The sequence below is a fragment of the Malus domestica genome, chromosome 11 (genome assembly GCF_042453785.1).
Source record: "Malus domestica chromosome 11, GDT2T_hap1".
Lineage (NCBI taxonomy): Eukaryota > Viridiplantae > Streptophyta > Magnoliopsida > Rosales > Rosaceae > Malus > Malus domestica.
Genome location: NC_091671.1, coordinates 5,953,384 through 5,978,174, shown reverse-complemented (window position 1 = coordinate 5,978,174; position 24,791 = coordinate 5,953,384). Strand labels below are relative to the sequence as shown.

Here is a 24,791-nt window from a genome sequence, read left to right as displayed (position 1 = left end):
AATCAAATTGGAGCAATGGTCCCTCAACTAAAAATCCATTACCATTGGTCCCTCAACTTATCAAAATGTGTAGCTATAGTCATTTTCATCAATTTTGTCAAAATTTTGTCAAAATAAGCTATGTTGGAATGACTATTTCTATAATTAGGGTCCCTTAACTCATAAAAGTGTATAATTATGGTTCTTTTCGTCAACTATGTCAAAAAATTTGTTAAAACGAGTTATATTGGAAGGACCATTACTACAATTGGGTTAAAGTTAAAGGACCATTTCTCCACTTGAATTAAAGTTCAGGAACCAATGGTAATGGATTTTTAGTTGAGGGACCATAGCTGCACGTTTTGATAAGTTGAGGGACCAAAGGTAATGGATTTTTAGTTGAGGGACCATTGCTCCAATTTGATTAAAGTTGAGGGACCATTTGTACAATTTACTCTTTATTTTATCGCCAGAAAATAACCACTTGGTGGAAAAATCCCAAATTTTGATATAATCAAGCTAAGTGACTCACGAACGTCCTCCAACTGGAATTACTCCAAAATTCATCCATTTGGTCCTATTTTGCTCCAGAGGAAGTCGAAAGTCCTATATTGAAAATACAATTCAAAGTATCAAAATTCTTCCAATATATTAACCAAAATATACTAAGATTAAGGTAAAATATATAATATAAAATATACTCATCAGATACCAAGGGAGATTTTCTTTTGTAACGTGGTGATGCAAATATGTGACAATGTCCGACCACATCGCAGACATATAAACAAAACCCTAATTCGATTTTTAACGTACTAGCTAGAATTTTTGGTCATTGGAGGTACGAGCTAGATTACTTACTAGAGAAGACTTACAATCTAAATCTTTTTTTTTTAATATAAAAAAATACGATATTTGTTAAGATGCCGATAAAAAGGGAAAACAAAAAATGGAATAGGCAATGTGAATCTAATCGATTTGTTGCTACCATCCAAACTTCTGTAAAACGTCTCAGACATCTAATTAAACAAGTAATAACCAAGTTAAGAAATTAACATATATTACAAATTGCGAAGCAAGAGATCCTAAATTAAGTAAATTAAGCAAGATACCAACCCAAGACTCATCTTTCTCAACATTTCCAGAGTTCATATGGGGAGTCTCGTGGCTAGCTAATATAGTAATATTTCCCCTGCAAGATTATATTTTGTGATGGAGGCCTCACATTGTACCACCCTAAACCATATAGAAGAGGATATTTAACGATTAGTAGCATATAGTCACAATCACTACTTAACCAATTTGTTTCGATTAAGTTAATCAAGTGGAGTCGAGACTGATTTGGGCGACTCTTGCGTTTTATAGGTGTGGTTGCAAGCTTACACACACACACACACCTATTTATAGGTGTGGTTGCCGACATAAATAATGCTAGAATTTTCTAGCATATTATTACACACATAGCAAACCGACTTGCTTTCCTAAAAGGCTTTGAGTTCTCCTAGCTTCTAATACATTCTTTAGCTTAGATATTTAGGTGGATAACCAACTTAAATTACTGGAATCTTTCAACTACTTTTGCCGACAAAGATTGCTAGATTTTTCTAGCTTTTGCATGCATTGGTTTTGAATTGGATCACTTGTCTTAGGCCACACCAATTGGGCTGGTGTTGATTTTCAACAAAATACTCGTTAGGTTAATTTGTTAGAGAACTGTGCAAAAACCCTTTTAGCAGAGTTTGAGTCCATTTCTTCATAGATGAGAATTGTTTAAAATATCATGAAAAAGGAAACGACGACATTGTTAGACATGTACCTTACATATTCAGATCCAAAAAGCTTAACATCAAAATTAAGTGACAAAATTACAACCTCTGATAGAATAATTGTGTAGAAACTTCAGATATTATTAATATATATATATATATATATATATATATATATATATATATATATATATATATATATATAACTCGATAATCCAGAAACTTAAAACAACACACAACAACTAAGGAATTGCCTTCATTTCTCCACAAGATATTATTCCTAAGATGATTAATTAGATTTATTCTTAGAAGCTTTAAGACGCTGAGGATCTGTCTGATAGAAAACTATTTCTCCATCGTCACTGACATAGTTATCTTCATAGATGCTTGTAGCCAAGATCTTGAACAAGTGAAACGGAATTGGCCCTGATTTTTTTGGCTCGCGATAGTACTTCCCTAGAACCGGCTTCGCTGCCTTCGTCTGCAAAAGAAGTAGGTATGCATGTAAATCAAATGTTACAGACCAAGCCTGCAAAGACAAAAAATCAATAATTTCAATTGATAGCTAAGGATCACTTACTGCTTCTTCCAGGTGATAATGTGGAATTTGAGGAAACAAATGATGTATAACATGGGTACCAATATCATGATGGATCTTGTTAAACATTCCGTAATCACGATCCATGGTTGTAAGCCCTCCTCGCAGGTAACTCCATTCCTGCACCAAAAATAAAACAAAATCAATTTGCAGTACTAAATGGGTATAATATGTAAGAAAAAGGATTTATCATCTTAATAAACTATTGTTATTTACACAAGCGCAATGTAAAACACATCCATTGACAGCATATACAGAAAAGTTTTACCTTGCCGCGATACCAAGGGAGCTTTGTCTCGTAACCATGGTGATGCAAGTATGTGACAATGTCCAACCACATCACAAAAATCTGTGAAAATGTAGTGCATGATCAAATTACAGACATAAACAAAACCTTAAGTCTATATTAAGTTAGTAGATTACTAACTAAACAAGAATTTTAAAATGAACTCACCCAATAAGGAACAAAATATAACTTAAGCATTTGAATAGGGCTTTGCACAATGGAGAAATACAACAGCAAAGCAGCCGCTAGAACAACCGAAGCAGTTGAAGTTATAACATCAAATCGTTCATTCGGGGAGAATAGGTCACTGCTTGGATGGAAGTGAGATCCTTCTTTACCAGGAGATCTATAAAACTGCATTAGCGGACAAATAAAAGTAAAAGTAAACAACTAATGATCAAACAATGAAAACCTTCACAAAACTGTTTAACTAGACAGATTAATCCCTCAATTAAATTAACTCTCACCAGATAAACCGGATAAGCGAGGAACGGAAAAGGAATTGTGAATCTCAACGTTTTTGTGCTATTATCCAATTTTTTGTAGAGCGACTCGGTCATCTGAAATAGATAATAACCAAGTTAAAAATTGAATTATTGAATATCAATAGAAGTTGCAAAGCAAGAGAATTAAAATAAGTAAAACACGTACTGGAACCCAAGACTCATCTTTCTCAACATTTCCATGGTTCCGATGGTGAGTTCTGTGGCTAATTCTCCTGCAACATTCAGATATATTGTTGATAAAATACAGTAATTTAAGAAATCATATTTTCAAAACACATTGTAAAAAACATTACTAACACATCCATCTTGTGTTAGAGACGTGGTCATAAACATAACTAATAAACATGTTGAAGCATTACTCTAAACATTTATAAACATTGCTGAAATTTGCTACATTCGTCTAAAAACATGTGAGTAGATCGTGATCATTGATGCACTTTCAGACTATTCAAAGTCAAGAACCTTTCACATGCGCATAGACATAAACCCTAGCGAAATTCAACAATGTTCAATACTCAAGGTACAAGAATTTTAAAGAAATAAATCGAAAACCCACCAGCCATGATAAGGTACAAGAATGGCAGAGTGCATAATATGCCCCACAAAATTATTCAGCAAGCGAGAGTCTGAGAAGCTTCCATGGCCACAATCGTGTCCGATAACAAACACAGCCCAAAACATGGTTCCCTGAGCAACCCAGTAGATTGGCCAAGCATACCAACTGTCTAAGTATTTGGCTATGGCTGCCATTGCAAAAACGACCAAAACATCCCAAACAGCATAACTCAAAGACCTCCATGGATTCTTTACCCAGCAGTGTTTGGGGATTGCATCTCTGATCTCAGCAATCTTGAACGGTGGAGGGGCACTTGGGTCAAAATCAACTTGGTCTCCGGTCACATTGGCTACCATTTTTTCTGCAACCAACTAAGACTCACAAGTAAATTAAAAAAAAAAAACCTAAATTTAAAAATTGATATTTAAAATATTTCCAAGTTTAAACTACAAGATATAAACACAATGAAGGAGAGCAACTTACAACAGAAACCTTTTGAACTCTTTGGACTCTAGAGATATTTCTGAATTACGAAGTTGGCTATACTTATATGTGTTTAAGCTTATCTAGTTAAGGGAATGATAATCGAATCGAATTAATGGATTTATGAATAATCCATTAACCATCCCAAGATCCAAAGAGTTCAAGTGTCTCAAATTTTGGGTTTATCATAATTTGTGTTTCATAGTTACACATTCGTTAATTCAATTGCGCGCATTTATTATTTTTTTGATGCACCATTGAAAATGTAGAAGTTAGAAAATTTGATAAATCTAAAGAGTCCAAGAGGGTTTATTTGAAGTCAATTCATCGTTTCAATACAATGAATTAGAAAGAATAATAAATCCAAAGAGTCAGGAACTAAAAATTTAGAGAAATGCTAAATGAGCTCTCTCAAAAGTGGAATTTTTCATAAATTCTCTGTTGTCTCACAATTACATCAATTCTCATGTCAACTTCATAAAACATTGTGCAAAAAATATAAGGTGACAAAAATTCCATAAAAAGTCTTACTTTTAAGATACCCCCTTGACAATTCTAAAAAATTAAACATGATGAATTACAAGTGAGCACTGTATTAATAAAAGGGGCACATTCTATTAATGGTGTAAAAAAAAAATTGATAGAATATGTCACCCATTTTGCTTTTGAATATGTACCTCATTGCGGATTTCCCTCTTCGAATAATTTTTATATCGGGCAATTCTCCGCTTGCCGCCACGTCTACACATAACAATTCGGTATCCCATCCCCATAGAGAAATGTGTAAACAATTTTTGCAATAACATTTGCATTTTTGGACCTTTTCATCTTAACAAATGACACATGACATTTTTTTACACAAAAGAAGAAGAACTTTATCTTAACAGTAATGGATGATCCATCTTCATCAATAATTTTTTTTTTATTAGATAATACTTCGAATTTTATATATTAGAAAGCAAAATACACTTGTAAGGAGTTGTTGATCCTAAAAACTACCAAGCTACGTGGCGCACAGGCTGAGTAACTAATGAGCTAACTACGTCATTCGGTTGTGTGTAGGGCGTGCCAACTCGACGGCCGAGCTCGGCCTGTGAGTAAAATGAGTTGATGTTGCGTTGAGCGTGCTGCTGACTTTTTAATCTTGCGATTGCGGCTGAGGAAGGAACACGTCTCGGCCTTCGGGTTCTAGAGCCTGAAGACAAGGATGCTAGTTCTACGAAGTTCAATATCAAATTCGGCTTTCAATGTGTCGAATGTAGTAACTTGTAATACCTCACTTCGCCGAGAAGGCTAATGAGATGACCTCTGCCAATAAGGATTCGAAAATCCTTCTCGATCGAGACTTGGATAGATAACTAGTCGGTCTCGACGCAGTGCTATTTATCCAAACTGAAAGTGCTCCGCGGTCGGTTGATTCTACAGCAACAATGTTGTTTATCCAAACTGAAGATATTCGCCGGTTGCCTTCACAGTGCTATTTATCCAAACTGAAGATGTGTCGGCTAAAAAGAAAATAAAAATCTCAAGATTGTTGAGAGGTTTCGCGTAGAGTGAGAATTTGCCCAGGACAGTTTGTGTGTTGAATTGGAGGGGGCTTTTTCGTTGTTTGTAGCCTTGTATTTATAGGGACGAGTATGCGCTGGTTGATAAGCTGGTAAAGACTACCATGTTATTAGAACTCTTCCACTGATTTGAGCCTCGGATAAGCCTTACTCCCCCCAAGACTCTGAACTTAGCCAAAAATACAACCAAGTCTTATCAGTTATCACATCAAATCCCTAAATAATCTGCATGCTTGGAGATGAACAAATAAATAGTCACCAATTATTATACACACACACACACACACACACACACACACATACATACATATATATGCATACTATATAGCCTAATCTCATCATCAATTCTTATGGCCTTGTACTCAATCTGACAACACCATCACCATGCATTAAAAACCTAGCCTACCTAGGTTTCTCACGTCATCACCAAAATCGATCATCTTTATTGTCGTGCATGCATTATGATCAAATGAATTTCAAATTCATTTTAAGCTTCCAAGTGCCGTCAAACATCCCAAATCAATTCGAACTGTATTGCTTTATTTGAGATATAAATCGCATCCTATTTATCTGGTTTAAGAAGATACCAAGAAGATAATTATTATGATAAAATCCATAATATTATCCTTTAGCAAAAATATCTCCATTTTCCATCTGACGGTTGAGAACCATGCTCACTCAACGGTCTCGATTACTTGGGCCGATGGTGTAAAATCGGGTCCAAACATTGCCCCCCAATTTCCTTGAACTTCGGCTCGTAATCCGAATGATTAAGGAAATTAGCTCAGTCGAAGAACTCTCGTATCGCCAATAATGAAACTTTTTACTCGGCAACAACATCTCTGTATTGCCAACGATGTGGTCTTCCTCGGCTGCCACAATTCTATACAAGGCTCGGCCACTTTAATAGATAACCTCTTCGACCATCTCGAAAAAAATTGGACCGAGGAAAACCAAATGGTGCCGAGGGCCGAGATATATAGGTAACTTGATTACCTAATATAATTTGTCGACCATGCATATATATATATATATATATATATATATATATATATATATATATATATATATATATATAATGAACCTGTACCAAGCACCAGTTCGCCGAGCTCGACATGTATGATATAGGTCGAGAAGAGTTGGGGGTAAAGGGCCGAGGGAAAAATCTTCCTTGCGGCTCATTTCTCGGCCATGCATATATATATCCAATGTCAGTAACGCATGTGATTTTTTATTCCTGTGGCCCAAAAACATTCTTTCGGCCACTTCAACCAAAAGCATTTCTTAAAATTTTATTCCTGTGGCCAAAAGCATTCCTTCGGCCAAAAGCTTTTCTTCGGCCAATTCGGCCAAAAGAAAACGGATAGATACTCGTTGCCTCCCTTATTTTCTTATGCTTCATCGGCTCAAACAACCAGATGGATAAGAATATATAAAAACTGAAATCTAAAATACGGGAATAAAAATGGCCGATCCATGATAAGGAGGAGGCCAACGATGCTTTATCCCAAGCCGAGATCATTTTTATAACAAAGTTTTCAATCGGATTTTGCTCCAGGCTGAATAAAGAATAATCTCCAAATACTTTTGACTTGGCAAAATATTTTTTATTTTTGGCCGCCGAATATGTTGAACAATTATTATGCCCCCCAGGCATAATTTCGGCTTTTAATTCAAATAACTTGGCCGAATGAGATTTCTCCATATCGGCTTTATCACCAATAATCATATCGATTTGCGTGGTTTTTTTTGGCTAGGCCTATGTCTCGGCCTTGTTTATCATTGGAGCACTCCTCTGACGAATCATTTTCTAAGTTGATTTGTGACTCAGAAACTTGAAATTTTTCTTCTAGGCCTACCACAATTTCAGTCTCAACCGAAAAAACAGGTGGCCTAGGTTCTCCTTCGGCCGTTTTGGCAATTTCCTGAGGTAGAATTTTGATTGTGGCCGGAGCGAAAAATTACCCCCCAGCCTCTGGACTTAACCATTTTTCAAATGGAATTGATCTGTAATCAGAAACGTTAAGGGAAACGTTCTTCATCTAGCCATGCATTAAATTGAGCCATGTCTTCGTTTACCCATTACTCTTGTAGGGTAGCAGGAGCTTTTATTCTCAACATGTAGGAGAATGATTTTTGCTTGGCCCTCATGCCATAAAGAACTTTTACCGCTTCCCATGATTTTTTTATCATTCTCAAGGCGTTTTTTATTTTCCTGAAGGCGTTTTGTACCCTTATCACTGTTTCTTTTCAATTGTGCAAGAAGCTCGTGCAATCGGCTAAATGGAGCCGGATTGGAATCTTGATCTATCATATGAACTTCGTAGTTTTAGCACTGGGTCCCACTAGGCATGCCAAAATGTTGACCCTAAAAACTACCAAGCCTACGTGGCGCGCAGGACGAGTAACTAATGAGCTAACTACGTCATTCGGTTGTGTGCGGGGCGTGCCAACTTGACGGTCGAGCTCGGCCTGTAAGTAAAATGAGTTGATGTTGCGTTGAGCGCGTTGCTAACTTCTTGATCTTGCGACTGCGGCCGAGGAAGGAACACGTCTCAGCCTTCGGGTTCTAGAGCCTGAAGACAAGGCTGCTAGTTCTGCGAAGTTCAATATCAAATTCGGCTTTCAATGTGCCGAATGTAGTAACTTGTAACACCTCACTTCGCTGAGAAGGCCAATGAGATGACCTCTGCCAATAAGGATTCGAAAATCTTTCTCGACTGAGACTTGGATGGATAACCAGTCGGCCTCAACGCAGTGCTGTTTAGCCAAATTGAAGGTGCTCCGCGGTCAACTGATTCTACAGTAACAATGTTGTTTATCCAAATTGAAGATGTTTGTGTTGGAAGTATGCCCACAAAGTCACTCATTTGATGTAATAGCTTTTGGAATACTTATTGTATTAAACTTTTATATGTTTAATGAAGGGCAAAACTTATTGTTAATCACTATTTATTGTATCATGTGTTTAATCAATAAGGGAATCCAATGAATGTATTTGATCTAAGAGATAAGTGATTTAAGTAAGTTAGATTAACGAGACCTTTCTCTTATGTTCATTCCTAAAACGTTCCTAGCCATAGGATTGCCAATTGGGCATTGACAATCCGCTAAGGTTAGTATGTGTTATGTTGACTCAAGCGCGAGTATGACAAGTCTCAAGTCATTTAGTGTTGGACACTAAGACAAACACATAGGTGCTCGAAAGAGTAATCGAGTACACTGAACAACGATCAAAAGAGAGTTCAAACATACATGTCATGTAAGAACTCGATAGTTGCAATATGCAAAGTAGTCCTTTGACCTGAGGCATCATAGATGTCTAATGGTTAGGTCCTTGATCTTTGATCATGTTAAATGGCATTCCATTGGAGTGTCCACGGCATTGTTGGGATCAAGCTATCTAGTCATGTAGGCATATGAATGCACAACAAGGGATCTCTAACCTTCTATGGTGGAAGGAGAATACTCTAAGATATGATTCGGGAGTCTTTGGCCAAATCATATGAATATGACTTAGGAAATTTGTTCCAAATCATATTCAATCGAATCATATAGAGAAGTATCACATTGGATAGTAGACATGAAACAAACTATCACTCAAACAATGTGATTAAGAGTATTGTATTAGAGAAGGACCATATTGCATTGTAGTTGTAACTGGATAGGTTCTCCAACCACTTCTACTTAGCTTGGGTAACCATGATATGCTGCTAGGTGTCACTCATGGTTTGTGGAAGCCTTGAAGATTAGCCAACACTAATCAAAGGGAGAATTGAAATGTTATTTCAATTCACAATCGATCGTTAAGAGTAACAATCGCCCACTGCCTCGCTAATTGGAACCTAATGGATCGTACACCGAGTAAGGGTGAAAGTGAAGAAATATAAATGAGATGGATAAGCAATTAAATGGTTTAATTGAGAATGGTCAAGATTAATTAATTAGTTAATTAATTTTACGAAAGGTTCGTATTGGGCTTTTAAGTTGGTTTTGGGCTTCGGGGCTCAAAAGCGTTTTGGTCCACAAGGCCCATTATGTTTAAGTTGTATGACAACTAAAACAAAATGGGCAATTAGCCCAATAACAAAGGTAAGGCCGGCCATAAGAGTGAGGGTAGCAAACTTGGATTAATTACAAGTTTGCCACTCACTTGAAATGAAGTATAAAATCAACTTTATAGCTTTATTTCTAATTAGGGTTTTTCTTGGTGAAATGAGGTGAAACACTTTCTCTCATTTTCTCTAAAGAGGCCGGCCACTTAGAGGGGAATTAGCTAGCAATATTTTCTTCTCGAAGTCATCCATTTCATCTTCACACTTCATCCTTGGTGTGGAGACTTAGAGACATCAAGCTTTTGATGTTTTTTGAGAACTAATCCTCAAATCCTCAAAGAAGCAAATGAGCACTAAAAGGAGGAAAATCACAAGGAAGATCCAAGGAGCAAGAAGGTGACTTGAATGCCCTCCACTTGGGTGAATCCCTTGTGTAATCAAGGATGAGCTTCAAGGGTAAAGAAACTCTAAATCTTTCCTTCTCTTTAATGTTGTTAAAGAGTTTATTGGTTCACCATATACTAGGCTTTGAAAGTCATGGGTTTTATGAATTGTTTTTGAATGCATGCCTACTTTAAAGTGTTAATAGTTTGCATATGTATTCAAATGTTCTTACATGTTCTTAGTTAGGACTAAATTTTTCCTTCAGTTTGCCGGTTGCCTTCACAGTGCTGTTTATCTAAATTGAAGATGTGTCGGCGAAAAAGAAAATAAAAATCTTAAGGTTGTTGAGAGGTTTTGCGTAGAGCAAGAATTTGCGCATGGCAGTTTGTGTGTTAAATTGGAGGGGGCTTTTCCGTTGTTTGTAGCCTTGTATTTATAGGGATGAGTATGCGCTGGTTGATAAGCTGGTAAAGACTACCATGTTATTAAAACTCTTCCACTAATTTGAGCCTCGGATAAGCCTTACTCTTCCCAAGACTCTTAACTTAGCCAAAAATATAACCAAATCCGAACCTTGTGTTTAGTCTTATCAGTTATCACATCGAATACCCAAATAATCCACATGCTTGGAGATGAACAAATAAATAGCCACCAATTATTATTATTATATATACACACACACACATATATATTAGCCCAGTTCACACGACATGCATACTATATGGCCTAATCCCATCATCAATTCCTAGGGCCTTGTACTCAATCTGACAACACCATCACCATGCATTAAAAACCTAGCCTACCTAGGTTTCTCATCTCATCCTCACATCATCACCAAAAGCCATCATGTCTATTGTCGTGCATGCATTCTGATCAAATGAATTTCAAATTCATTTTAACCTTCCAAGTGTTATCAGACATCCCAAATCAATTCGAATTGTATTGCTTTATTTGAGATATAAATCGCATTCTATTTATCTGGTTTAAGAAGATACCAAGAAGATAATTATTATGATAAAATCCATAATATTATCCTTTAGCAAAAATATCTCCATTTTTCCATCCGACGGTTGAGAACCATGCTCACTCAACGGCCTTGATTACTCAAGCCAATTGTGTAAAATCGGGTCCAAACAGGAGTAGAAAGTGAAATTTTTTTAGTACCAATAGCAGTTTCTTTATTTTAATTAGTTAATAAAAAATATATTTGACCATATGATGTGAAGCAGCATAAAATAAATTATGACTAAAAAACTTTAATCATAAAGCATCCACATCTAAACTTAAAATCTAAATTAGAAAACTAATTATGATTAAAAATATTCACTAATTTAACATCTAATATATTAAAAAGATGGTATTACATGTTCAAAAACACATAGGGTTATGATTTATAATTCAAAATTTAGGAAAGAAAAAGCTGTGAAATAAGAAGAATATACCTCAAACTAAAATTATCTTGTGTTCATATTCTCTTGCATACAAAAAAAAAAGATAAACTAACTTTACTATGATAAGGCATATCTAACTCTGGCTAAAGAGTGTAGATCACTATGTTTGAACTCTAAATATTATTTTTTAATGTGTAGCCTTGCCCATATTTTTATCTCCAGCAGTATGGAGCTATACACTAATAACTTATTGTATTTAAAGAAAAAAAGAGATAAGAAAGAGATAGAAATTACATGTGGTTCCGTAAAATGCTGTGTTTGCTAATTGTAGTTAACTCGAGAGCTACAAGTAGCCAGCTCTGCATGTTGATTAGGATATGACCCTTTGCTGACTAACATATAACTCACTTGCTGGAGATGGCCTTTAAAAATTTGAATCGACCAGTCCTCATGGATAAGGAAAAGAAAAACAAGACGCACTTGGGTTCGGTAGTAAATTGGTAAGGATTTGTAACATTTGCCAAGTAAAGCCTTGTTTCTGTTGTCTACATACTTTGATGCGTGCATCCATCTTAAAACTAGGTGTGTGAGTTTTCTTGTACACAATTTATATAACCCACCAATTCTCCACAGCACCACTGCCTTTTTTTCCTTTTGTTCGTCTTTTTTCTTCCTTTGGCACAGAGAGCAGACAGACAGAAATCCAAGTTATTTTAAATTTGTTAATGGCTGGTTTTGTGGTTTTCCAATCTTTTTCGTTAGCTGAGGAGGAAAACCCCACGAAATAATCAACTAACCAGACGTTTAGCACTTCCTAAATTACTGAAATGATGCTATTTTTGGTGATGTTTTAGTCTTCATCCGGGAAACGTTCTTCATGCTGCAGCTGAAATGATGTTCAATTTTTGGGTGGCTAAAGTTTTAGATTTGTAATGATTCTTCTCGTTTTTGTTTGTAATTCGCGAGTTTACTCGGAATCCTCCCTTATAAAATGTAAACTGTGTTACTAGACCAAATAGTTAAAGGTGATTCTTCTTATTTTGTGTCACGTGATGATAGTGGTAGGAGCTCGAAATATAGGTTTGGGTTTAGTTATAATTGCAAAAGTTGAAAGCATAACATTAGAGAGAAATTCTCTACGCAATACGTATGTCTATTGTCATGGATATTGTATCGATAACACATCGATAATGCGTTGATATGTTATTAGTTACAATAATATTAGCACATTATCTACGACATATCGACCGTCGACGTTCGTCCATAGCGGGTACCGGACTATTAACATTGAATGTCCAATTTGAAGAGAATTCTAACTTTTTCCACATGGGCAGGATGTGGCTTTAATTTGCAGTTTCCTTGGGCTTGGCCAGTATTTACTTTTAACCTATCTTGTGCTTCTTCATTTATTTTTCAAAGAAGTGGGCATTTAGTCCATGTCTATTGTGTTCACAAATCTGAAATTTCACATGAAAAACTTTAGGGGGCTAATGAAGAAATGAAACGTGTTTTTTTTTTTTTTTTTTTTTTGCCATTTCATCTACCCTTCGGCCTCGTTTATTGTCTAAGATTTGCTTGGATAGAATAACTCATGGAACGAGGCCTAAATCGTCATAAAACTAACAATCTAGAATAAATGCTCCGAAACAAAATTAACAATACCGTTGTTTATTTGCTAGAAACTAAACCAATCACCAAATACAATTATCCTTCTTAAGGTTTTAGGCAGATAATGCAATACAGAAAACAATTCGTATCTTCCATTTCAATTGAGCAAACCCCAAAAAATGAAAAATCAATTGGACTTGCCCTTGAGACTTTTGAAAAGCTTGGGATCTGTCTGGTAGAATACTATGTCTCCAGTGTCACTAACATAGTGATCATTGCTCATGCTTGACAACAGGTTATCGATCAAGTGAACCGGAAACGGCCCAGATTTCTTCGGCTCCCGATAGTACTTCCCCAGAACTGATTTTGCTGCCTTTGTCTGCAATACAAGCATGTGAATGTAATTAGAATCAACAAGTAGGGCTAAAGGATTGCAACTGTAAATTGTGAAAGGGTGATTAATTTGTTAAAAGTGGGGAAAAACATGGTAAATAACATACTGCTTCTCTTAGGTGGTAGTGTGGGATTTGAGGAAAGAGATGATGGATAACATGAGTGCCAATGTCATGGTGGATGTTGTTGAACATCCCATAATCGCGATCTACGGTTGTGAGGCCTCCTCGTAGATAACTCCATTCCTACACAACGAAACCAGGAGAGGAAATTAAAGCTTCTTAAATAAAATCTCCAATTTTAAGTACTATGTTCATCACCTGCAGCATGTAAATTAGCATCCAAGTATGATCAGTGTTGTTAGGGTTAATGTATCGGTTTTACCTTTCCGCGGTACCAAGGAAGTTTTTCGTCATAACCATGGTGATGCAAATATGTGACCATGTCCAACCACATTACGAAAATCTGCAAGTAAAAGTTTGTGAGAATTAGGAAAAATAAACTCTCCGTAGGCAAGTGTATATTATCATGCAGAAATACTGAACTAACCCAGTAAGGGACACCATAAAGCTTGAGAATTTCGACAGGGCCTACTACAAACGATAGATAGACAAGCAGGGAAACCATCATTGTCCAGCAAGTAGTTGATGCTATCACATCTCTCCTTTCATTTGGGGCAAACAAGTCACTGTACGGATTGAAATGAGAACCCTTCTTCCCTGGACTTCTAGTCCACTGAAAGCGAAAGCCAACCAAGCCAAAAAAGAAGCAAAATTTAGCTTTCACAGACCATCACAAAGACACCATTGAAGCTAAACAGTACACTACTCTCCCGTTTTCTCCTTCCGCACTCCGCCCCTTGTTTCTCGCCTTTGATTTTCCTTTACTTAATTCAATCGAAAGGCTAGAAAAAAGAGGAGTGCAAAAATCACTCGTCCGAAAATATATGAGCAATAAAAGATGGGGTTCTCACCAGATAGAAAGGGTATGCAAAAATGGGGTAAGGCACCCTGAATCTGAATTTTCGGGTACTTTCATCGAGACTCGAATAAACCTTCTCAGTCAGCTATATCGACAAAGATAGCGAAAAACAGACAGCTTAATTAGTTACTTATCAAAGATTAAGGCAGCATCAGCAGATTCAGATTCCAGAACTAGTATTTCTGTTTGTGCAAAGTAAGAGCATTGTGATTAATTTACAAGTAGAAGGAAGAGTTTGAATTAAGAGGAAGCACTAACAGGAACCCATGACTCATCATTCTCAACATGTCCATGGTTCTGATGGTGAGTTCGGTGGCTGATTCTCCTGAAGAAATCATATGAAAATGTGACTCAGATTGCAACCAAATTAGAATTCAAACATCAAAAGCATTTCCAAAAGGAGGCTAAAAGGTCAAAAATAGAAAGAAAAACAACAGGGTAGTGATTTTCGCACTCTCGTTTTCTCGTTCTGCACTTCTCTTGTTTCCGTCGCTTGTTCTCCTTTGATTTATTCAACACAAAGGCTAGAACAAACAGGATAAGTGCAGGGGAGACAAAGGGGAGCGCGAAAATCACTTCCCGGAAAACATCATTGGAAGCAGGTAATGAAGCAATGAAGTTTACGAGGAACCAACCATCCATTATATGGTACAAGAATTGCAGAATGCAATATATGCCCCACAACTGTGTTCAGAATTCTACTGTCTGAAAAGCTTCCATGGCCACTGTTCAATCAAAAAACCAATCACATTAGAACCAAGCAGATGCAGAAAAATGTAACAAAAAAAGCTGAAAAATTTTACAAAAATGGAGAATGAAGTGAGTGAAAATTACCAATCATGTCCAAGAACAAAGAGAGCCCAGAACATGGTTCCCTGAGCAGCCCAGTACAAAGGCCAAAGATACCAACTATCCAAGTAAATGGCAGCAGCTCCCATTGCAGAAATGGCAAACAAATCCCTGAAAACATAGCTAAGAGACCTCCATGGATTCTTGACCCAGCAGTGTTTGGGAATGGCGGCCCGGATCTCAGCAATCTTGAATGGAGGAGGGGCACTTGGGTCGAAATCTGCTTCGTCATGGTGGTGGTTATGGATCCCATTGACGCCATTGATGGGCTTGCTCTGCTGCTTCAGAGGCTGAGTTTCCACCATTGTAGCAAAAGTTGAATCCTTCGGAGGAGGAGGAAACCACTGGTTCAAAATCTCTGTATCCACTGCGTAGCGGACAAGAGGGCTGCTACAAGCAGTGAGGTTAAGGTCAGAAAGTTTATATTTATAAGCCTAAGCACAGTGCAATGATGGGTGCACCGTTCGAGGGTACACCGTGATACACCCTAGAGAAACTTACTACAAGATTTCATTGTGATAAGGGATATCGCACACCCATTTTTACTTCCCTCACACTTTTTAATTTTTGACCGTCGGATCGGATGAATTGAAGAAGATCAAATGATAAAAATTAACAAGGGGTGTGGGAGAAGTAAAAATGGGTGTGTGGATAGCACACCCCTTGTGATAATGTCTCGAATCAATTATGTATTGTCATATTTTTTAACTTTTTAGATGAGACTAGTGATTGGTTTGAGAAACTGGCACAACATCTCGTTGCACGAAAGAGAACCTTACTTATAACAAAAACCCTGAGCGACAATATTCTTAGTTCATCACGCATTATTTTGCATTTTGTAGTTCATGCATGATGGTATATAATTGAGTTGAGATCCTGGCAAACGGCATTTCATTATCTGAAAGAGAAACTTACTTACAACATGGATTTTTCAAGCAACCATACTTCAAGTTCATCACGCACTATCTTATTTTGTTATTTCTCACAATAGAATTGGCTTGAGATTACATATTTGGGTTGAAATACCGTCACGAAAACGCAAAAATCTCTATGCTTGGATGAATATGGTGCACCCATTAATGGGTTGGATTAATACGGCTTCATCCTAAGTGCACCAAGCAAGAGTATACAGGGAGATATCATTGTGCAGTATCCAAAATCAATCACATACTATTATACATTTCAACTTTCGCATATAACAATGTGTAATTAATCTAAAATGTCTCGTTGCATGAAAGTACTTCCCACGTAAGCACACACATAAAAAAAATCTCTACGCTTGTTCATGGTGCACTCTTAGATTTGGTCACAATTTGTGGCCTTTTGGCCAAATATTACCTCCAAAAATTGGACATGAGGCAGCCTGCCATGTGCAATTCTCCACCAGAGCCTGAAGGCCAGCTGTGGGTTGCCCACTACAGCTTTGGTTTCTAGCCGCGGCCAATGAATGGACCAACACCTTTCTGCCAAGGGACTCAGGAACTCAGGGATTCAGTACCAATCAATTGCTAACATCAGATGATATTGTTCAACTTTTTCCTCTCTTGCGGATCCGCTTGCAATGATCCGTCAGATTTCCGTCCTTGTTGGATCCGTTTTCTTCCTCCCAGTGCTCTATTTCCGTGGCACCCTAGGGACCTTTTTCAAGTAATTTTCAGATCATATTTTTTATACTACATAATGTGACGATTGATAGTTAAAATCTTTTTTAATGATTTAAAGAAGGGGTCTATCAATCAATCTTCATGTTTTATAAAAAAATGGATCAAAATTTTGGTCTCTTTGACCTTTCAAGCTATCTCAAAAGGAGTTATTGTTGACACGGAAAATATTGTTTTATTTGGTTTTTAATGAACGAGAACCTTGCCCTCGAGAGACTAGCTATACCTCAAATTAACACACTTTTGTGATAGTCCCTAACTAGTCCTCTTGCTAAAATAATAAAAATGTTACTAGTAAAGTCTGAGTGCCAATTTTGTACAGAAAATACCAATCATTCACTACTTTAAATAATAATACGGACAACCATCAATTTTCTCAGAAGTGAGCGGTGAGTAATAATGGTGTGGGACGTAGTAGAGAATCAACTATTACAAGAAACAAATAAGTTGGAAAAATTGCCACATTTGAGCAATAGGGTTGGATGAATCATGAATGTGGTGGGAGAATGCAGAGAAAATTTGATTAGCTTCACTAATGTGGCTGTGTGGCTTTGGTAACATATATAAAAGATGGATCGAGATTCTCTTCGAATCTCACACTCTAAGGGTTCAAGGATCCAACAATTTAGACTGTTCAAAAGACACATATATTTGAGCATTAGAGAAAGAGATTGACGATGAGATGGATCAGTGAAATAGGTTAATGAGGACACAAGATTTAAATAGAACAATCTGACTTGTTCGGTCCACGGACATCGAAGTGTGAATTCCGTAAAGGATGCCAATTCATAAAAGATAGAGCATCATGGTTTCGCGATGTAGTAAAAAAGAAGACGAAAATTCGAAGGATATTTAGATTGAACAATCTGACTTGTTCGGTCCACGGACATCGAAATGTGAATTCCGTAAACGATATCAATCCATAAAAGATAGAGCACCACGGTTACGCGATTTAGCAAAAAAGAAGACTGAAAATTCAGAAGATATTTAGATGAGAATAAACTTTTTTATTGCATCTTTTTCAAAAAGAGAGGTATGGGAACTTGGATGGAAATGCCATCCTTCATCTTCAAGTCTGACTTTGGCAGCCTTGGCTGTGCCTATTTCTCGTACAATTTTACAGATTACGCTTGGCACAAAATGGTTGGACACCCCGTGCAACCGAAAGTGCGTTCTTACTTTTGTATTTTTTTTTTAAACCATAGAACAAGTAAACCATACAAGTAAAGATTTTATGAGGACCATTCGAAATTCAGTATGAGTTCCTTCTATGCTTATAAAGTGTTTATTATAATGCATGTTAGGCATATCTCGGTAGCATTCGGCAGGTTACGTCAAGAGCAAGCGACAAATTTTTTCAACGACACTCATTATATTGCCTCGACATATATTAATATATGTTGATAGGTATGCAATATAATTCAACTGACGACAATGAATAACCGAAAAACTTTTGCGCGCTTCCCGCTCTATTTTCATTAAAAATGCTTATTTTTAACTCTGGAACCTCTCAAGTTGTTGAATCCTCATTCGCCATTGATTATACCTGTAAGACTAGAATTCAATGGCAGAGAAAAATACTTAATAAGGTAGAACCAATGTCCCTACCCTCCCTCTGCCACTGGATAGGGCAACCAACGTATTTAATCTTTTGGGAAGTCATGAAGTATGACAAATATTATTGTCAAGTCCTAAGCTTGGGAAAATTTAAAAAAAAAAATTGTTAAACTATCATACATGCAATATTGCTGGCGAATATTGTGGAGAAATAAGAGAAAAAAGGGCATGGATGTAGTGGGATAAAAACATGAATGAATTTTATTTTATTTTTAAATTTTTTTAAATCATTGTTATATAGGCACGTGATTGAGACTTTGAAAAATGGTATGCTACGTCTCGTCGACAAAAAAAAAATAGAGATACCACATAATTTGTATTATATATTATCACACTTTTTTAATAGAAAGTATGTGCTCGTTTGAAAATATATTTAAAATTGCTAAAATCACCTAAAATGTTTCATGCAAAAAGTACAAATTATGTATTTTTTGTAGAAAATATGTTATCACACTTTTTTAATAGAAAGTATGTGTTCGTTTGAAAGTGTATTTAAAATGGCTAAAATCACTTAAAATGCTTTCTGCAAGAAGTACCAATTACGTACTTTTTGTAGAAAACACTTCAAGTGTTTTTTTTTTTTTTGAGAATTTATTTGTATTTTTATTAAAGATTGATTCTAAAAGCATTTGCATCAAAAATGTTTTCAATCATTTTAAAAACACTTTCAAAATAACCCTAAAACTATATGTATTGGTGAACCTTACCTTTATTAAGTGGATTATACATAGTGCAATTTCCAAGCCCAAAATTATAAACCAGATAAAAAGCGTTAGATATGCGACAAAAAAATCCTACAATCACAAATGTAAGTATATATTATTCAAAGTGCATACTAAAAAATCCACTCCCTAGTACCGTCTTTTTCCGTAGAATAATTTATTAAGAAAGCATATGCTAGGATCTCTTTTGCATTTTTTTATGTTTTTTTTGCTAAGATAAAAAACAAATAAAGCACACAACTCCTACATCACCAGGGCCCCATATACCAAAACTTAATTTGACCTAAAAAATATACCAAAATTAAAAGCCAGAGATGAGGAGGGTATGATCCCAAATTTAGAGAGAAAAATAAGATATATTAATAGCATATTTGGTCTGTCACATCTGGTAAAGAAATATTAATTAACAGAGGTATGCGATTACGCATACTTTTTAGCAAAATATCTAGGATGAAAGACAAATAATCAGTATACACATAGCATCAACATATGTAGATCATGCGTGTACATAATTTGTTTTTTCCCTCAATTGTTTCAGGCGCAGAGGCAGAGCCATATGAACGCCAGAATAGGCCAGGACTCATTTGGGAATTTCATCTGCTAGCTCATGCAATAAAAAGTATATCGTTCATAAGTGGAGTAGAGTTTAAAGTTTCCAGCAAATCAGGGATCCGAGACTTGTTTATGCAAACAATTATTTGATTTTCTTACTATCTTCTAAGCCTTATAACTAACTACCTTTCGATTTTTTAAAACCAATTCTTTTTTTTTTCGTATGTTCATATAAAATTAGATCTATATAATCTAGAGGAAAATTCAATTATATTAAAATAAAAAATAAAAAAATCTCGTAGTAATAGTTTTAAGCTACCCATGACTTTAAATTTTTGTTCGAATTTAATGTCTTAATCTTTTTTAATTAAAGCTCATGTGCAAGCTCTATTCATATGATACAATCATCTCAATATTACATTTTATATAAAAAAAATTAAAGCTCTATCAGTCTTGTTTGATTAAAACTTTCCATGACAATAGAAAACAACTAAATAAATTTTGTTGCTCTCTAGTTAATTATACTTGTAATTAATTTTTAGCTGCGTCATTGTTCATATGCTTTTGAAACTACAGAAATAGTACTGTTATCCATACATTCATTTTTACTTCTCACGTACATTCCTTAATTATCTAATATCGAATCAAATGAATTTAAAAAAGTCAACTTCCATAAGTGTTTGAAATGGCACTATCCAAAAGGAACAGCATATCTTTCCGACATTTGTTAATTTGCAGATATAAAGAAAAAGAACCGGATCCCTCCGAACCTAAAGGAACTAAGCCTACTTATCAAATGATCCGGACCATTAAAATTTAATCCAACATCTACAAACAGGAGTCCCTCTAAAAGTTATAATAATTATAATTGTTAAATCAAATTTCAATAACTCGGATAATTTGATCATTAGACTCAATTCTTTTGGGTCCGGAGGGGATCCGGTTCCAAAAGAAAAGGCATTATTCTCCTTTTTGCCCAAAACATCAAAGGAAAAGTTGATTGCGATTAGACATAGTCTTGTACCCATTTCTTAGTTTGTTTAAATCTTTTTTTATACAAGCGTATTGGAGGGAAAGAGGGAAAAAAAAAGTGAAATTTCTTAATTTACTGAGTTACAATTTATTTAATTTTTAAACAAAAAAAAATCAAACACAAAATCTACCAACATGCGTTGATGCTTCTGTGTACTTTCTCTCTTTTCCTTATCAATGAATCGGGATCATTTTAGTTTAGTTCGGAAAAAAAAAAAAAACAAAAGCAAAAAAAGGTGAACTCACCATTTTTAATTTTTTTTGTTTTGATAAAATTTTATATATAACTGCTGCTATATAACATTGCGTCATTCATGAGCTATTTTTCTATTTTTGTTTTTGCCTGTTCTTTGTATTTTAATCACAAGAGACCATTTTTCTTATAAAATGGACTGTTAGAAAAGGAATCGTATGAATTTGGACAGCTGATAAAACAAAGAGAGATATATGGCAATATATTAAGGAGGCAGATTCTCTGCACTCCTGTTATGGTACTCTTCTCATCTCTTCTATTTGTACGGTTAAGGTTAAGTTATGTTAATATTTTATATTTTTATTATTTTTTATCTTATTATTTCTATAAAAAAAATTAATATAAAATATTAACGTGATTTAACTATAATCGCACAATTAGAAATGAATAAAAAGAGCATCATCAGGGCAGACAATCTGTCTCCATATATTAAAGAGAGCTCTGCAGTCTGCACCCATTCCCAGAAATATGTGTGTGTGTATATATATATATATATATAAAGAATGGGTGAGACTGTGAGAGTGACAGTGACAAACGAATGGTACAGTATATCACGTTGGGATTATTTATTTCATTTTGGTAAATGTGATTTCAGATTAATGTTCCCTTTGTTGTCAGATTACTGTGTGTGCGACAGAGAGTGAATATGTGTTTAGTATTCACTCCTTAATTTAATAGAAATGCGAAGAAGATTTGTCAGAAATGAGTTTCTTTATCGAATTTCTGTTCTCTCATAGTTTAATTTTAATTTTTATGTTAATATTATAAAATAATATATCGAGTAAGATGATAGATAAGTCATAAAGAATTTTATTTTTGAAAGAGTCTTCTTATAAAAATTTGTTCACCACCCTTAAGTCATCATCCTATTATCATTGTTAGATAAGTTTAAATTTTGAAATTTGTATAGTGGTTAGATACAAATTTCAAAATTTAAAGTTATTTAAAGATAATAAGTAGCATTTCGATTTTAATGTAATATCAACCTCATGTTCGCATCTGCTACAATTATGAAAAGTAAATAATGCAATAGATAATAGTTTAAAATTGACATATTCGACGGAGAATGAAATAAAAAAAAAAATCAAAGTGTACATAACCTTTCAATTTTATTTATTTTTTGAACAAACGAGGTGATGAATTTAATAACACACCCCCGACATAGATCGGGGCATGCTGAGCGTCACGTGAGGGTGACGTAGCCATGTGCACAGTGCGGAAGCAATATTAATATAAGAAATGCGAATAAACAAAAAATCAAACCAACTAGAGCACTAGATAAGATAAGGTGCAAGTGCGATATTAAGTGTGATTGCACAATCAGAGCATAAGTAGACTAAGTGCAGTCCAACATGATGAATACTAATTATACAACACCCAAAGGTGATCCTACATTGGTGATAATCTGTCAAAACCTCCATCAAATCCTCGTAAGCCACCGACAAACACTCATACCTAAAACCTAGAAGGGCGCAAAATAGAAAGTGTGAGTGGGCATAAACAAAGTTTTCCAAAACCATTTCAACATCAAAGATAGTAACCCCTCACTGTAAAGCCTGTATAATTTCTCAGAAAATAGAATATATACATATCTCAAAACCATGCTCAGAATAGTAATATTCAAAAGTATACCATGCCAAATATCTCAAAATAACTAAATAAGTAACTCAGGTGAATTAACTCATGAGAAATAACATATCAGCCGGATCCACTTAAAGTGCCCTGTACGGCTGAATCTATAGCTCAACAAGTATGCCTACACACGAGTCGGAACCATCTCAAGTGGTCTGTACGACAGGACTGGGTGTAAATAAATACGCTCTAGTGCTACGATCACGTGAAGACTGTGCGAATAATCGCGGGTCACCTATGAGTCGGAACCATCTATAGTGGTCTGTATGACATGATTGTGCACCTAACTTGGATCCAAGGTGAGCGTATGGTACGGGAGGTGAACATCACGTGAAGGACTGTGCCCTAACCACGGGCGGGAGCACTAACACCGGGGTGCAAGTTTATGAGTTTTCAACATTTTTCACATAATCATCAATTCACATAAACAATCTACAACTCACTTGGTACTTACTTGAGCGTCCACAACGTCAAATCACATTTATGCATACCATACAAATTCATAGTCTCATCATAAATCAATAGGCATGGTATTTCAAAACACATTTTCAGGGAAAAATACCAAGTATATAAGTATATACTGAAAACCAAAAGCCCACTCACTGATATGTGGAAGGGTCGTAGCCCCCGAGTCTCACTTGATTATGCTCGTCCTCTGGATAGGTCTCACCTATATGCGAAACAACCATATAAACGTTATTTTAAAGCACATAACCAAAACTAGGTACTAACTTCTCATACATTGCTCAATTGGGGTGTTTGAATATACCAACGTGATCTACTCAACCTTACAAACATCCCCATATTTTTAGAAAAAAATTTAGAGCACCCATGCGCCTTCATGTGCCGACCAAGGCACAGCCACAAGCAGGCACTTGCTTGGCACACCAAACAGAACAGTTAACATCGTTAGGGATTATTCCGTTAAATAAAAGCATATGCTATTAAATATACCTGACGCCGTTAGGAATATTCTGTCAACTTCGCCTTCTTTTCCAGTGAGTCGTCAGATTCCGTCTCCGTCGCCGTCGCCGGAAACTGGGAAAAACTTCAAATCCTCAAATCTTCTTCATTTCTCATCCAAAATTCATGAAATTTGTACCAAAATGAAGCTTAGAATGAGAAGAACACATTCTTACCACTTTAAGGTCCTAAAACCAACAGAATCTCGTTTGAAAAATTCGAGGAAACCGGCCAAACCCTGCAACTAGTCAAACACGAGTTTCCTAACGTCCAAAACACTTCAAAATCCTTCCTTAAGCTTCGTCAACAAGTTCTATGGCTCCCTAGGACCTTAAAACTCAATGAAATCTTCGCAATCACGACTAAGCTATTGTGCACATCTTCAGGGGTTTCCTGGTTCCCGAGCTTTCGAAGTTTTCACGTCCAACCAAAGGTATAAAATAACTCTTGAGCTTCCTAGGAGTCCAAATACACCAACTACAACCTCGATCCATGACTGGAAGTGTTGGTTTGGAAGCTGTTCGTACGATTATACGGAAAATGGATGAAATCCGAGAGGGAAAAGAGAAAAAAGGGGTCAATGGGAGTGGTGTGTGTGTGTGTGGGGTCCAGGTTGGGCTACCACCCAAAAACAAAGAAAAACTTAGTTCTAATTAGGTCCAAATAATTAAAACTTAACATATTTGGTACACAACCAAAGTGCATGTCACACAACACCATATAATGTCCAAGGGTATATAAGCTATTTCACACCATCGATAATTATATTTCGGGACAGGCTGTCACATTTAGCCTCACAATGGGCTAATAATAATTTGGTTCAAATTCGTCTTTAGCGAGAATTGAAAATAAGACCTCTCACTTACAAGTGAAAATGAATGCCACTAGACTGTAGTACTAAGAGACAACCTTTTAAATTTAAATTTTATGTTTAAAATTTGACATCTGTTTTAGAGAGACTC

The 24,791-nt window shown here is 35.8% G+C and overlaps 2 protein-coding genes and 1 long non-coding RNA gene across 4 annotated transcripts; all 3 read right to left on the bottom strand.

Moving 5' to 3' along the window:
- Positions 1-1,934: 1,934 nt before the first annotated feature.
- Positions 1,935-4,411, bottom strand: LOC103447641 (omega-3 fatty acid desaturase, endoplasmic reticulum-like). Of its 2 annotated transcripts, none has more exons than XM_017335731.3 (8): positions 4,172-4,411; positions 3,689-4,059; positions 3,278-3,344; positions 3,094-3,186; positions 2,795-2,980; positions 2,609-2,689; positions 2,323-2,460; positions 1,935-2,223 (listed from the first exon to the last, which is right to left on the bottom strand). In XM_017335731.3, the coding sequence occupies exons 2-8, from the start codon at positions 4,042-4,044 to the stop codon at positions 2,032-2,034; spliced, it is 1,113 nt and encodes a 370-aa protein (XP_017191220.2). In that variant the 5' UTR covers positions 4,045-4,059; positions 4,172-4,411; the 3' UTR covers positions 1,935-2,031. The 2 variants fall into 2 exon arrangements, with proteins under 2 accessions (XP_017191220.2, XP_008385049.2); XM_008386827.4 differs by having other exon boundaries at positions 3,689-4,049.
- An 8,807-nt stretch (positions 4,412-13,218) lies between these two features.
- LOC103447381 (acyl-lipid omega-3 desaturase (cytochrome b5), endoplasmic reticulum-like) lies at positions 13,219-15,884 on the bottom strand. Its single transcript, XM_008386568.4, has 8 exons — positions 15,383-15,884; positions 15,184-15,273; positions 14,807-14,873; positions 14,541-14,633; positions 14,117-14,302; positions 13,952-14,032; positions 13,675-13,812; positions 13,219-13,553 (listed from the first exon to the last, which is right to left on the bottom strand). Exons 1-8 carry the CDS (start codon positions 15,700-15,702, stop codon positions 13,362-13,364), a joined length of 1,167 nt encoding a protein of 388 aa, XP_008384790.2. The 5' UTR covers positions 15,703-15,884; the 3' UTR covers positions 13,219-13,361.
- Positions 15,885-22,324: 6,440 nt separating this feature from the next.
- Positions 22,325-24,519, bottom strand: LOC114819459 (uncharacterized). The gene is made up of 4 exons (XR_003766622.2): positions 24,006-24,519; positions 23,821-23,904; positions 23,470-23,536; positions 22,325-22,696 (listed from the first exon to the last, which is right to left on the bottom strand). It is a non-coding gene; the product is annotated as an uncharacterized lncRNA (long non-coding RNA).
- Between the last annotated feature and the right edge of the window lie 272 nt (positions 24,520-24,791).

Bases quoted from the DNA above. Each gene is read 5' to 3' on its own strand.
- LOC103447381 (XM_008386568.4), bottom strand. From the start codon at position 15,702: ATGGTGGAAACTCAGCCTCTGAAGCAGCAGAGCAAGCCCATCAATGGC. The intron at 14,874-15,183 runs GTTGGTTCCTCG...TGATTTCTTCAG, and splicing joins CTTGTACCATATAATGGATG to GAGAATCAGCCACCGAACTC. The intron at 14,033-14,116 runs GTTAGTTCAGTA...TTTTACTTGCAG, and splicing joins TTTATGGTGTCCCTTACTGG to ATTTTCGTAATGTGGTTGGA.
- LOC103447641 (XM_017335731.3), bottom strand. From the start codon at position 4,044: ATGGTAGCCAATGTGACCGGAGACCAAGTTGATTTTGACCCAAGTGCC. The intron at 3,345-3,688 runs GTGGGTTTTCGA...TGAATGTTGCAG, and splicing joins CTTGTACCTTATCATGGCTG to GAGAATTAGCCACAGAACTC. The intron at 2,461-2,608 runs GTAAAACTTTTC...TTTTTGGTGCAG, and splicing joins TCCCTTGGTATCGCGGCAAG to GAATGGAGTTACCTGCGAGG.